Source organism: Lonchura striata, chromosome 1, assembly GCF_050655825.1.
Source record: "Lonchura striata isolate lonStrDom1 chromosome 1, ASM5065582v1, whole genome shotgun sequence".
Lineage (NCBI taxonomy): Eukaryota > Metazoa > Chordata > Aves > Passeriformes > Estrildidae > Lonchura > Lonchura striata.
This window is the reverse complement of record NC_140703.1, coordinates 33,843,276-33,858,245: the sequence shown is the minus strand read 5'-3', so window position 1 is coordinate 33,858,245 and position 14,970 is coordinate 33,843,276. Positions and strand designations below refer to the sequence as shown.

Genomic DNA, 14,970 nt, shown 5'->3' with positions numbered 1-14,970 from the left:
AAAGATAACACACTTAAAAATATTACATGAACATTTTGGCCAAAATGTTAGCTAAGACTGATAAATCTGTAAACCAAATTTTTCTGAGAGACTTTGTAGAAAGATAGAGTACTCTGAACAATAAGGCACAGCTATACCTTCACAAACACATACTGCTTTATAACACTGTTAACTATAAATAACACAGCTAGAGAGACAGGTATCTCTGTCAACCCTAACTTACAGAGACACTATGAAGTACCTACATAACATAGCCAGGTTATAGGGATGAAATCTGCTGCAAGTGATCATAAGTGGTCAATGCAATGTCAAAATGTAGTTTTAATTATGCTATTTAATAATGATCTATGCAATTACATATTTTTTCACATTCCTACTTCCTTGTGACTGAACCTTCCCACCTAGACCCACTGTTGGTTGCAAGAAAGGTGCAAAGAACAGGAGTGCTAATGTGCATTTGCCCATGATGCAATAAAGGCGTCTAATGGGATCCAAAGCATAATTTGAATATTTGGGAGCTGGAATACATATTGAAGACCTGCCTCATTATCAGTGAAAACCTCAAAGTGTTCAGTTCTACTTGATACATTTGAATGACAGAATCATAGAAGGAAATGGATGCCATCCAGAGGGACTTGGACATGCCTAAGAGTTGGGTCTCTGTGAACCCATGAAGTTCAACAAGGACAAGAGCAATTTCCTGCACCTGGGCTGGGGCAATCCCAAACAGAAAAGCAGGCTGGGCAGAGACTGGATTGAGACTAATCCTGGGGAGAAGGACTTGAGGGTATCCATGGACAAGCAGTTCAACATGACCCATCCGTGAGCACTCACAGTTCAGAAAGCCAAACATGTCCTGGGCTGCATAACTAGCAATGTGGGCAGCAGGGAGAGAGAGGGGATTCTGCACCCCTGCTCTGCCCTAACAAGATCCCATCCAGCCCCAGCACAAGAACGATGTTGAGCTGTTGGAGTAAGTCTAGAGGCTGCTAAGATGCTCAGAGGGCTGGAGCACCTCTGCTATAGAGACAGCTTGAGAGAGTTGGGGTTGCTCAGCCTGGAGAAGAGAAGGCTCCAGGGAGACTTTAGAGCACCTTCCAGAACTTAGAGGGGCTACAAGAGAGCTGGAGAGGGACTTTTGATAAGGGCATGGAATGACAGGACAAGGGAAAGTTGCTTTAAACTGAAAAAGAGCAGGTTTAGTTTGGGCATGAGGAAGAAATTATTTCCTGTGAGGGTTACCCAGAAGAATTGTCTCTGCCTCATCCCTGGCCAGGCTGAATGGAACTCTGAGCAATCTGGTCTAGTGGAAGGAATGCCCTCCTGCCAGCAGGATTGAACTAGATGACTTATAAAGATCCCTTCCAACCCAAATCATTCTATGCCTCTTTGATTCTATGATCCAATGCTTGTATGATTCTGAGTCTCCAGAACTACTTATAAATTATTTCTGACAAGTGCTTCACTATCTTAAAGTAATCTTCTATTATTAAAGATTTAAACTAACACAGCTTCCTGTGCCATACTTCTCAGATCTCATTTCCACGTGTAATTTAATTTTCTGTGACTTTGCCAGTGATTTATCTTCTTTATTAGGTTTCACACTGACAAGGCCTGGGGATGAAGGAGGCATTTTTATTCCTGGCTTCAGCTCTTTCAGTGCTGAACACCCAGTACCTAATCTGGTATCTATGGAAATTAATGGAACATCTTTATTTCCAGTCAGGCACTGGAACAAATTGTCCAGGGAAGTGGTGGACTCACCATCCCTGGAAGTGTTAAAAAAAAATGCAGATATGGCACCTGTGGATGTGCTTTAGTGGTAGGCTTGGCAGTGGTTGGACTTGATCTTAGATATATTTTCCAAGCCAAACAATTCCACAACTCTATAAGTCATTTGGAAAGCAGAGTGCTCAAATCTAGGCAAAAGAGCTTTGCCCAGAAAATAGAAAATCCTTAAGAACAACCTGATTTTCAAAACTGTCAGCCTCTTGGCACCTCCCACTGACTTCAGTCCTGCTGATCCACAGTGCTGCTCAAGATGGGTTGCATATCATCTCATGTGGCTGTTTGCAGTTGGATGTTTTCAATATGACATATGATGGGGAACATAGCATCATTCACAGAGCAAATGTACTTCCACGTAAATGAAATCCTTCTCTTTCTAACTATAAATATATATTTGTATAACTGGCTGTGCTCTATTCCTTGCCAGTTTTGGTAGAGTAGGTGCCTGAGGTCATACTGTCAAAGCCAGTAAATGCTGAATGTACAGACCTTTGCATATAAAAAACAGAGGAGAAATGTGGGCTATTCTGGTTGTGTAAATTCCACTTGCAGCCTCCCACAAACAAATTTCCTACCAGAAGTCACTTAATCACATCTTCACACATCGACATGCAGGAAACATCATGTAATTTGGTTGTCTACATTACCTTTGGAGTCACACTCAGGAGTGACTCATCTGATTGACACTAGACACTGAACTTGGGATCATGAACAATTTCCTTAGGAACTCTGTCATCCTCATTTCTGGCAAAGACTGGGATTCCCTCTACTGTGAAACCCAAGAGAAAAGCTCATCCCATGAATGGAAAAGAAAATGTATTAGTAGATAATTCATTAGACAAATGTCATATACAATGTACCTTCACAAACTTCTCAGAAGGAGCAAAACATCCCACACAAAGGGACATCAGTATCCAACCCCTAGCATGGCTGCTTTTGGATGGGTTCTGAGTCAACTGCTTGCAGATTTGACAGTAGATTTCATCCCTACAATAGGAATAAATAAAAATAATTTGAAGTTAAACAATAAAAAAGAGGAATTATTTAACATTAGTTTGTATTAATAAACATAAACACATAAATTGGTTAAACCAGAAATGTGCAAGTGGCCTTCATTTGACACTTTCCAATTTTTGAATGCTTCATTTAGCAGCTGAAATTAGTTTGAGTTTTTCATTAGCAGACCACTAAAAATATTCCCACAAACAAAAGAGATATGATAGTCAAATGGAAAACAGAGTAGTGAGGAACAAGAGCAAGCATTTAAAAGAACAACCCAGTGTCATTAGGAGTTTCAGAAATGTTTGAATCTCTTTGCATGGTTTTTCTACTGGGCCTGATATGGACAGTAAGGAACATGATCCAGTCCAGCCTGCATTATACAACATAACCATACAAATTATGAAACAAGAGCTTTGTAAAGCTGCAGACAATATCAAACTTTGTTGAATAGCTCAAGAAAAGCTCAAGGAAGAAGGAATGGAAAGAATGGCATGTTCATGACTTTGTTTTGAGTTCTAACCTTAAGGCTGGCCTGAGGATGCCATTACCAATAATGAAATGGAGCTTCTCCAGGTTGGAAGTGGGTCTGTCTTCGAGCATGCTATTACCCTGCAGCGTAGACTCACCATCATGAAGTCTCTTTGTCACCTGCCAACCAGACATATTGGTCTCTTTCAGGACAGCCAGTTATTGTGTCCCCCCCGACCCCCATCCCAAGTGTGTGGTGTTCCCCAAAGAGGACTCCTCCACCAGCCAGGGGGGCTCTCAGAAGTTCTTCCATCTAAGATTTTAACAGCAATGGGAGGGTTTGACTGTGTTGGCTTTAATTATGTATGGGTGAAATTAAAAATGGTCCTGTCTAGTCACACTTCCACCTGCTTGGTCCTTTCCCAGGGTTTCTTACAATGAGACCCCCTTGCATCCCAGCTCTGAGCTGGTCCTGCTGCTGGGAGAGGGCCACCAAAGGTCTTTGGAATAAACCATCTAATTACCAAGAAGGACCTGTCCCTTTAATATAATCATATTAAAATAATCATCAGTGCTTTCACTGGCAAAATGGACCCATTCCCCATGCTAATGATGCAGCTGAAACTGCATAAGCATGGTGCTGTTTGTAAAAACAAGGATGGCATTGGTCTGCCTCGCAGCTCACTGTCTCACTAGTCAACCCCATCTCCATTTAGAGAGATGGACATTTCTAGTGCACCTTCAGAGTCAGTTAGGGTGAGCTGGATTGGGCCCTGTTTCTCCCTGCTGACCCCTAAGGGAATATCTCACAGAGCAATCTTCATGCTCTCAAGCAGCTGTAGCCAGGTAAGACGGTGCCTGCTCTCAAAATGGGTAGTCTACCAATTGTTTCCATGACCCCCACCTGAAAGTTTTATCATTCCTCACTCTTTTGAAATGGCATTTCTCAAAAGCTCTCAGCTTGGGGTAACTGTTCCCATGGGGAGTTTTGTCCCTGGCACTGGAGTGGAGCAGAGGATGGGCGAGTGCTGTTGGAGACCCCACCTCTGCTATCTACGGGCAGGAAACTAAAAGCAGGGATAACAACCAGACCATCACAGAGTGATGAGAGGTGAGCAGCTGGATGGAGGGCTGTGAAAGAGGGGAGGGAAGGTGCTGGATGGATGGAGAACAGGAGCCGAGGGGAAGCCGGTGCGAGGTGCAGAATGACTCAAGGAGACACGGGAAGCCAACCTTTCCCCTTAAACACTCCTTAAATCTTTCAGGCAGAGAGACAGGTAGCGCCAAACCCAGAGGAGGGCTGGTTCTATGTTGTCTAGGGAAAAGCAGAAGAGAGTCAGAGAGGGCTGCAGACAATCCAATGGCACTTGTGCTGCCAGGCGGGCAAGTGTCTCCCCTCACCTCCTCCGTCAGTTTGGATTTCTTCTTGAGTGTTAAGGAGACCAGTTTGTGCCGCACACTGTTTTTCTTGTGCCCATCAACATGAGTACTCTGCAAAGCAAGAGGAGTGGATGCAAAGTGGTGACATGCAAGTCCTGAACAAGTGCTCTCTCTGCCTCCCCTGGGCTCCTGCAAAAGGTCATTAATCCTGAGCAGAGAGTGAGATGTTTTAGAGGCTGGTGGGAACCAGAAGGCTGGACCCATATTCCTGTGTCCCTTGATAACCCAGGGCTGGCTCTGAATTTTGTAGACACTCTCAAATCAGTAAGTGTCCCTCAGATCAAAATTATATATTGGGAACATATGAAAGAACTTACGTTGAATACATGGCTGATTTGTGCTGAACCCATGTACACCCAGTTCTGCTCTATGACAGTGGAAATGAGATGAGCCAGACCACTCTCTGACACAAGCCATTTGCACAGCAGGTTTTCAGCTGGAAGTCATCTAGTCAGGGATTCATGGACAGGTAGTTACCCACTGTGGTTTCATAACTTTTAACCAGCCCTGTGCTCTGTCAGGCTTCCCAGAAGGACACTTTTGATGTGGGACAGCTCCAGGCACTGACTATATATCATCAAATTACTTGCTGGCTTTCTACTTTTATAGCAAACTTTTGGACTCAGTTAACCTCTACCCATTTAAACAGCTTTGAAAAGATCATGGTTTCACACCCAAACAACACTTTGAGTGCTGCAGCTGGGATGGTTTATATCCATTATAAACATGAGCTGGTGCTGTAAACCTGGATTTGCATATCATTTTACTTAGGCATATTTTTGTACTGTGAAGAGATGATGCAAACACAGAGAAAAAGAACAGCTTAAATTTCCTTCTCTTCTGTACTATCTGATATTCCGTTTGACCGAAATATTCCTTTTTGTGATAAACAAGCAAGAAATTATGGGTAGAAGGAATGAAAGGTGATTCTTGGTATATATTTTCACAGAATTATGATCCTGAGGCTACTCTCATCAGGTTATTCACTAGAAGTGCTGAATGGTATCGTTATTTTAAGATCAAGATTTGTTAATTTACCTCTGCAAATACTATAGAGATTTGTCAAGAAAACTTCTTGAAAATTGAACAGTGGCATCCAGAAGATGCCAATAGCAGATTATAGCTTATCCTATTGAATAAAGCAATTGCCAAAGATGAAAATGCATCAGCACTGTGGACATTGATTTATCCAGAATAATGTTTTGTCTGGGAAGGATACTAAGATGAAGTCCTCCAGTGGCACATCCAGAAGGCACTCAGGATGCAATGGGGATTTGGTTTTTTAAATTTTTTTATTTCTACAGCTTAATCTCCTGGTAACTAATTACTTCCTGCTCCAAGATTAAGGGCACATTTTTAATTTAGTCTCTTCTGACTCGGGGCAGATCAAAAGGAAATCGCCAAATAAGAAACAGAGGACATTACATTCCCCCCCACTGTACTTTAGCCCTGCAGGGTGGAGGAGAGAGATCAAAGTCTCATGAGAGATACCAGGGAACTTCCTTCACTGGGGAACATTCAGCTGGCAGACATTCAGTTCTCCCTGTGAGGAAGGGACAGGATCACAGGCAGTTCTGCCTTCATAGCATAAGTGCAAATACAATCAACAAACTGATTGCCTGGAGCAAACCCCACAAGTTGTTTCTTTCCAACACCCTTCAATATCCAACACCTAATAATAACAACCTATCTTTTACACTCACAGCAGTTACCTCTCCTTCTCCCTGCAGAGCCTGTAGTTCTTTCTTATAGGTCTTTTTCCCAAGAGTCTCATAGATTTTTGTCATTACTGGTATCTTCTCACCACCATCACTCATGGCTGTGTGGTATTTCGGCTCAGGGAGGTCTCCCATGAAACGCAGGATAGTGATCCATACAGCAAGTGCCGCCTATTTGAAAGGAAAATTACAGCCCGTTAGCTCACACCACGGCAGTGGAGGGGGTGGTCAAGCCATGCTGAATCCACCAGGATTCCCACTGTGATCTCTTTCCATCTGCAGGAGATAAAATACTTCCCTGTGCCACATGTAACAGTTTTGCCTGCAGCACACATCCTCTCTGAATGCTGGGCAGGCTGCTGGCTGGGTCCACACATTCAGGCTCTGTGTTTGTGCCACCATAAATGTGTTTGTGAGCCCTACAAGGGCTTTTCTGCTTGACAGGAGATGCCAGCCTTACCAAGGGGCAGGGACTGGCAGCTCCTAACCCACTGCAGAGGGGAAGAAGAACCACAGTGCAGGCAAGCTCATGGATGATGCAATATGTGTTATAGCCATGCAGGTTCAATCCAATTCTGCTCGTGTACTGCTGGATATGGGACAAGCAGTTTTTATCTTCTAGCTCTGCACTGGTGTGTACAACAAGGTTAAGAAGCAACTTTTACAGCTCCCTAGAAGCTTTACAAGTGGTACTGAAGCAATAATTTCCATTGCCCATTGCCTGAGCTCATTGTCTTAACACCAAGGTACAGAGAGGGACCGTCCTCTCTAATGCTCCTTCCCTCTAATATTCACTGTCTTACCAGCACTCAAAGCATACTGGTGGGACAGTGGCCATGGACACACGTGCAGCAGATAAGTGTATCCCAAAAGGGAAACTTCTGGTGCCCTTTGGCTGGAGGGTTACCCAGGCTTGCTCCAACCCACCCAGCCCTGTTCAAGATTTTTCATCTCCTGCCTCACCAACTGGTCTCCTTCATCTTCATGGTACAAGAGAGGCTGCTTGAGGGGCCGGCGGATGTATGTGTGTGTTGTTGTGCCCTGGAAATACGTGGCAGCAAACTTGGCAAATTTGTACTCTGAGAGGTCTTCTTCCTCCTCCTCAGGGAGAGGCAATGCTGCATCCAGGTCCTCTTCCTCCAGCTCCTTCTGGACTTGCTCAAGATCCTGTTGTGGAAGGAAATGTCAGACAGTCATCATGGCTTTGGATATCAAACTATCATTTCCCTTTGGGCCTGATTTTTCTGCCAGTCTCATTTTCATCCCAAAAGGAAAAGTCAGCTGGAGGAAAAACATGGAATATGAGCTCTAGAGTCCATGCAAAGCCGACGACATGCCTGTACCCAGGAATGTCCCCAGAGCAGTAGAAGAAGCAACAAGCATGGCTTTATGCATAGCATGGGGAAAGGATGTCTAAGAGCTAAATGCCTAAGCTGTGATGAACCTAAAAGGGAAGATCTCAAAGGCCACAAGTCCTTCATGACCCTGTAGTGATAGGGTCATCTCCTCCATTTCATAGTCCCAGGGAAAGCTGCCAGGCTGCCTGTCCATCTCTAGCCAAAGCACAATAACCCTCTGGGGTCACACAGGAGAGCCTGGCCTTGAAGGAAGCCTTCAGAGACACACTTTCTTATTACTGTACTCTTTCTTGATCTATTAATGTTTTTCTAATGCCTGTCATGTGATAGCCAGGCTCCTCTACATCTCCAGTACCTCGAAGCCATTGGGTGCCTGTCCTTCCTGGCCAGGAAGGGAGGAGGTTGTCCCCAGGAATCCAAACATTTTGTCCACCATTTCTGAGTCATTCACTGGCTCATTGCGAGCTCTCTCCATTTTTTCTAAGAGCTCTTTCTTCCGACGTGCTTCCTCTTTCTCCTTTACTTCTCTCTCTGCATCTTCCCGTGCCAGCTGGGCCAGGCGTACCTGCAAAAGGAGAAGTGCAATGACTGAACTGCTCCTTTCAAAGAGCTGCCAGTAAATTCCACAGGGCCTGGTTTTAGGAAGGCAGGCTGCCTGGTGCTTAGGGCACTATACCCGTATCATAACTTGGAGCAAATCAGTGACGTGTCCGTGTCTCAGTTTCTCAGCTGCAGAAGGACAAAGCAATTCATTTTCCCCATTCCTCAGTGCCTGTTTAGGGGTGTTGGTCCACGCACAGAAACTCTCACTGACCAAATTTTTTTTCTTTTATACAACAGCCCTGCATGTACACACACACACAGAGTGTCCCAGTTCCCCCTTTATACAATAGAAAAAGGGAATAATAACTATAATCTCTGGCATTCCTGTGCAGCAAATCAGAAATTCTGGAGCAGACTCAAACTAATAGAGCACAGAGTACTTTAGAGAATTAAATACAAACCTTTCAAGCAGGGCAGAAATCCCTTAGATACTTTTGTCATTGCCTCTCAAAGGAGAAAAACTAGTTCCTGGAGAACAGAGAGAACCCCAGAAAGAGATCAGTCCCCACATACTTGGTGTTTCTTTTCTGCTTCTTCTTTGGCTTTCTTGGCACTCATCTCCTTTCGAAGTCGTTCCTCTTCTGCCAGCCGAAGTTTCTCTGCTTCCAGACGTCGATAATACTGTGGGAATAAACAGAAGAGCCTTTCTGAACAGGCATCTAATTACTTCCAGATTTTTTTTTTGTCATTTAAAAATTGATCCCAAGAGCACATGATGCAGAAGCATGTATTTCTCCCCTCTCCTCATCTCTGTTTCTCCTCCATACTTACTTCCCCCCGGAGGCGCTTGTAGAGCCTTCTGGCGATCATGCCCCGGGCGTAGGCCTGGATGGTGAGGACAGCCCAGAGGCGGTGGCGGAAAGCCCTGCGGACCAGGTAGCCCCGGCATCGTGCCTGAAACTCGATGATCCGCCGGCGAGCCATATGGTACTGCTTGTGAAGCTTGCGGGATCGGTACAGGGCCTGCAGCCTCAGGAAGCCAATCCGCATCTGCAAGAGGGAGCAGGATGAAACCACCCCGCCAGCCAGGGGCTCACCCACTGTAAGCAGATTTTCACTGCTAATCTCCTGCTTGCACGGCTGTAAATAAAAGCCATTGGAATCAGTCCCCATGAGAGTGAACCTTCTGGAGGGAGGGTCTCCAAAAGGGTAGAGAAATGAAACCCTCTGGCTGCCCAGGAAAGACAGAAACAGAAACAGTTTCTTCCCCACTGAGCCTTTAAGAGGCCTCAGGTCTGGTTTGCCATCCTAAGGTAGCTGCAAGCCATGAGGGTTGCTCCTACGGAGGTCCAGCATCTGCAAAACTCCTGCCTGACAGTCAAAGTGCTGTTTGATGGCAGGAGGCAGCATCCTAGCCAGCCTGGAAGTGGCTATTTCTATCAAGTTGAAGGCTTGAATGATTATATTGAGATACTTTAGATCTTAACACACTTTCCAAAAGACCGTGCTGTTGGGTCAGAACCAGCTGCAACAAGGAGAGAAGACTATGGACTGGGAGGGTGAGAAACACTAATATGGTCCCACATGGAGATGGAATCCATTTTTTAGAGGAAGTCGCTCTTGAGTTTTCAGTCATCTGGAAACTAGGAGAAGACTTACAAAACCCAAATGACCAGCTGGTACAATGGACATATGAGTCACAGGGGAGAGGGCAGCTAGAAGGCAATCTCTTCAATGGAGAACAAAGCAAAAGAGAAAACTTCCATTAATTGCTCTAACTGATAAAAGCCAACCTCACTACTTCCAACATTCAATGGGATGTTTTGAACTAGGAAACTCTTATGTATATCCCACGTTAGAGAGGCAGGAAGGCAGAAGTGTGAGGAAGCACCCCTGTACTTACAGCACCATAGTTCTTCCTGCAGTTATGTCCACGCCAGTATCTCTGAATCATCAGGACTGAATTTCTCACTTTCAGGAAATTGGACCTGCAAAAGCATTTCAATCATTTGCCTCTGTCATTTGGCCACAAGTTATTATCATCTCCTGGACCTCATTTCTTGGAGAATTGAACCTGAGTGTCCAAGTGGAATAAGCCCTGTATTTTTGGCTTGAAAAGGTCTCCTTCCCCAGCTTTCCTTGCTTTCATAAAAACATCTGTAGGCACTGTCTCTGAGCATACTCTGCAGAGAGGTTATGCTACATTATGGAAATGGGAAGAACAGGAGATTATAGGAATCCCAGTCTTCCCATTTCATTCTAGCACCTGAAAAGGGATTGAATCCTACCCAAGTGATCGAGAGCAAACCTCACTAACACCATGCTGCTATCCCTGTCTGCTCTCCAGTCCTTCTGATTCTGATCTGATTCTACCTGCAGACAACAGTTGTGTCGGGAGGCCTTGGGGGGTCTCGTCTTGCTACGATCAGTGTGTGAAACACTGATGAGTTATTTAGCATGTGTCTTTTTTGCAAACCACAACCAGAATCACAGCTGTGGTTTGGACAATCGAAGAGCATAAAAACCTAAGAACTGTCCTTCCCTCATAGGTGAAGCTTGTCCTTGGTTGTGGCTCCCCCTCTTCACCCACACAGTGCCATGAGCTACCTGTCCTCTTCCCAAGTCTTGAAACCAGGTTGCAAAGGGGAGAGTTCTGAACCCCATGGGCCTTGGGGAGAGCAACTTTAGTAGCAGTAGGTGACCCAGCGCTCCCTCTGCAGTCTTGTAGGCATCTCCATAGATTGGAGTCTCAGTGTTGCCTTTAGCTGGCTAAGAGCCCACTGCTGCACTGTCATAACACCACATTCTCTGAAGATGGCACATGGACAGAAGGGCCTATTCTGTCCAGGTTTGAGGCAGACAACATAGTTATCCTCTTATTTCCTCTACTGTTTTCCTCCGGTACTTGCTGCACATGAGTACCAACATGTCAGGAGGCCCCTCGGGTCATCTGGGCACCAAAGAAGTGATGCAGCCTCCAGGACCCACTTGCTGGAGGAAGCATCCCACATAGCCCACCTCCCATCTGGCCATGGGGTTCATACCTACCTGTCTTTATACCCACGGACCACCTTCTGGATGAGGATGACCTTGTCCGTGATGGCCTTGTCTCTCTCAATCTCCAGCAGCATGTCATGGTGGTCCTGGGGGAGGAGGCAACACAGCACCCATGTCTCAAGCTCTCCCTCTGTCAGATATGTGGCCAGAGTGGGTGGTACAAGACCCTTCCCCAGGATAGTTGTTCAAAATAAACTCTGGGGTCATTTTACATCCCAAGTATCACCTCACCTACTCACTGGGGAAGTCCTAACATAAACCATAATGAAATATCTTCATTCCCAAACGAACCAGGTCATCCAGAAGCTGCAAATGCAATACTTCACAGTCTGAAAACAACCAAATTACACTGCCCTTCCCTACAGACCTCCCTCCTAGTGCTCTCAGCCATGGGAGCAGCTCCTAGGAGCACTGGAGAGGTTTGCAAACAAACTCCAGACTACCTGGGTCCTATCACTTCTTCCAGCCAGGACTGCAATGCTTCCCTAACCTAAGGAATAAAAAATCCCCTCAAAACACTAAATTTCCTTTGCCCTGAGGCTTTCAGATGCACTAATACTGATTCCTCCCATGTTGTGTGTGATGCAGCTTTCTTTCCCAGTCATGGCAAGCTGAGCCATGCCGCACTGCGTGCAGCAGAGGCAGTTCCACATGTTTCCTGCTTTGTTCGACCTCCCGTGGCCCCTCAGGGCCTCCCAGTTTCTCTGTTTCCTGTCCTGACAGCTGTGAAATCTTGATAACAGGCTCTGAAAAGAGCAACTAGTGGGAACAAGCTCTGGGGAAGAGATGGGGGTGTTTGTGCTGGCAGTGGGATTTGGAGGTGAATTTAGGTGTAAGCAGTCAGGGTTTTTGCTCACCTTCCCAGAACAGCACAGGAATGGGTTTGCAAGGAAAGATGAGTGTGTATGGGGCTGCAGGGGACCTGCAGTGCTGGACTGTTCGGTGTCAGCTGGACTGATGCAGAAAAGGAGACTGTAGGCATATTGTGGGTTGTACAAGGCTGTGCAGAAATCAAAATGAGCCTTTTGTGCTCATGTCTCTCTCCCTGCGGGGCTCAGCATGGGCATCCCTCTTTCTGCTGTAGCTTTTGAGTGAAGGCAGGAGAGGAAGCTGAACAGATTAGCCCAGGAGGGAAAAGGCTGTGCACTGGATGTGACCGCATTTGTATCGGTATGGATTTGTGATGCATCAGTGGTGGCACCTCCTGCCTGCTGCTTAAACCATCCCCAGATGTTCTGCCTTAAGCCAGGTTCTACCCACTGACATGGCAGCCCAGAGATCATGGAAAAAGGTCATGTCTTTTGACAGAAAGGAAATGGTAGGAGATGTCTCCTGAGGTAAGGATCCAAGATGGCAGAGAGAATGTGGAGAACCACCCACCTTCAGAAATATCTTTGTCTTGCCAATCTGCCAGTCATCATCCTTCCCTAGCACTGCTTCAGCAATGCGCTGGCACGTCCCACGCAGGTCACCCTGACAGAAAAGGAGTTGGGATTCACCAGGACCAGACTCAACCATTGCTCCTCCCAGCCCCAGTGTAAACCTTTTCTGGTGCCAAATCCTGCAGTTTTCTGCTAATGAGGTTCTTATAGTTTTACTGTCACTTTGTTTAAGATGAGTGAATCAGACAGGCTGAATATGGCTACCTGTCCCTGCCAGCCCTGTAACCATATTTCTTCACTTGGAAAGCCCAGAGCACCACTGTGACACCTGGGGATCAAATGATGCATCATTGTTTTTGCAGGGGAGGCACAGCCCATAAATATCTCTGGAGATTGCCCAGCAGAGAGCACTCATTACCTGTGAAGGAGGATTCTCACCTGCTTGTACGCTGGCTTCACCCCAGGCATGAGCACCCGGTACCGGTCCACGAACTCCACAAAGGTGTAGCGGATGGGGTATCCAGCCCGGCGGATGCGGATGGTCTCCATCATCCCCGAGTACCTCAGCTGACGGACGCACAGCTCCCGATCAAACAGCTGGGGAGGTTACAGGACACAGGGGTTTGACTGCAAACCTTTTCAGGGCCAGTTCATTGTACCTATGGGCAACTATGTGCTCCTCCTCATGGGCCTGATGAGGCACAGACTGCTGGAGATGGTTTTGATTTTCTTTGCATGGTTCTGTTATCTAATCCATCCCACGCCTTTCTCTTGGCCTAACCAGAACAATACTCAGAAGCAGCAGCATGGGATGATATACAGACCCAGAGAACTCCAGCCAGCATCCCGATACAAACAATTTTTCCCCCTCTAAGGCACATTTCAGAAGGAAGTAAAAGTTTTAGAATAACATAAAGTAATAAACAGTCAGGACTTTCCACTGACCTTTCACTTCCGCTGTCCCATTTCCTATCACTATCAGTATGTTTTCCTTCAAAGGCAGGGATAGAAAATGATCTCTCAGACAATGTTCTGTTTTGCAGTCACCCTGCACAACTCTGTGTGACTTTATCTGGGATTTCTTTTCCTTTGGATTATTAAACCAAGGCCAAAATTAAATTTAGCAAGAAATCACATCTCATATCACACTGCAGTCTCTGATTTAGTGTCAGCTCACCCACTTATTTCTTTCATGGGGAGATTAATTTCTCTTTGTCTAATTCTTTCAAACTTGAAACCATTTTCCTGTCCCACTGAAAGTTTTGTAGACAAATAGGTTGAACAGAGACTTCTGGCTTAGCACTCACAAGATCTGATGAAATACAGACTTCCTATGCAGCACACAAAATACCAGACTGAATTCCAGAGATCCAGGTGTAAAAACAGCTCAGAATCAGGGCCTTTAGAATAATTTGCTAATGTCAGTTCAGGATGTACACCTATTCCTCAACATCACCTATGTCCAAAAAGAAGGTTTTGCTCGATTTCTTCTCAGATGATAACTACACATCAGACATATTGTTAAATATTTACCCAAAATATTCCATTAACAGGCAAATAGGTTTTTACTCTCACCAAAACCAGGATGAGAGAATGGTAAATTATCTGAGAGACCCATCAAACATTGCACTCTGCATCATATTAGGTTCTTTAAACAGCAAAAATAAGTTTCAAGCAAACACTGCTTGTACATAACAGTCCTGCAATTCAGGATTTTATGCTTATTTACACTCAGCTGAGCTTTGCTAACAGACACTGACTTTAGATAAAGCTCCAGCCCTGGCTAGATTATTTATTAAATAAAGCTCTTCCTTTCCAAGCAGTACCACTATTAAGTTTGGTGAGCAGGAAACAGTGATTGCTCGCAGCATCAGTGTCTGGTCCTGCAAGGTGTGGGATCAGGGCATGCAGCACCCACCTTTATCGCCTGCCTTCTGCTGCAAGAGACTTGAAGTCTCTTCCATGAGAAGTTTGTGGTCAGGAGGATTGAGAGCCCTCTCCTTCCTTTTCATTTGGTCCCAAAAGTTTTTCCCCATAATGTTCATTGCTTTTGAAGCAAATCACTGTGAATTGGAGCAAAATAACTCCTCTCATGTTTCCTCTGTGCTATTTTGCCTCTTTTTCCCTCTGCTTTTAGAACCATGCTTTTGTAATTGGTGAAGAAAAAAAAAATAGGCAGTGGAAATGATCAAACAGGATTTAAAGTAAGGGAGA

General features: G+C 45.3%; 1 protein-coding gene across 10 annotated transcripts in view; it reads right to left on the bottom strand.

Moving 5' to 3' along the window:
- MYO7A (myosin VIIA) overlaps window positions 1–14,970 on the bottom strand; it is a 97,541-nt gene that overhangs the window by 17,549 nt on the left and 65,022 nt on the right. For 4 of the 10 annotated variants that reach the window (XM_085574139.1, XM_085574141.1, XM_085574138.1 and 1 more), the window contains 12 exons: window positions 13,195–13,353; window positions 12,755–12,847; window positions 11,366–11,460; window positions 10,221–10,305; window positions 9,149–9,367; window positions 8,891–8,998; window positions 8,130–8,339; window positions 7,380–7,583; window positions 6,411–6,587; window positions 4,492–4,749; window positions 3,311–3,438; window positions 2,649–2,775 (listed from right to left, as the gene is read on the bottom strand). In XM_085574139.1, coding sequence (XP_085430265.1) covers window positions 2,649–2,775; window positions 3,311–3,438; window positions 4,492–4,749; window positions 6,411–6,587; window positions 7,380–7,583; window positions 8,130–8,339; window positions 8,891–8,998; window positions 9,149–9,367; window positions 10,221–10,305; window positions 11,366–11,460; window positions 12,755–12,847; window positions 13,195–13,353 — 1,863 coding nt within the window. Of the gene's footprint in view, window positions 1–2,648; window positions 2,776–3,310; window positions 3,439–4,491; window positions 4,750–6,401; window positions 6,588–7,379; window positions 7,584–8,129; window positions 8,340–8,890; window positions 8,999–9,148; window positions 9,368–10,220; window positions 10,306–11,365; window positions 11,461–12,754; window positions 12,848–13,194; window positions 13,354–14,970 lie in introns of all 10 variants that reach the window. The other 6 variants (XM_085574162.1, XM_077781289.2, XM_085574149.1 and 3 more) reach the window with 2 other exon arrangements.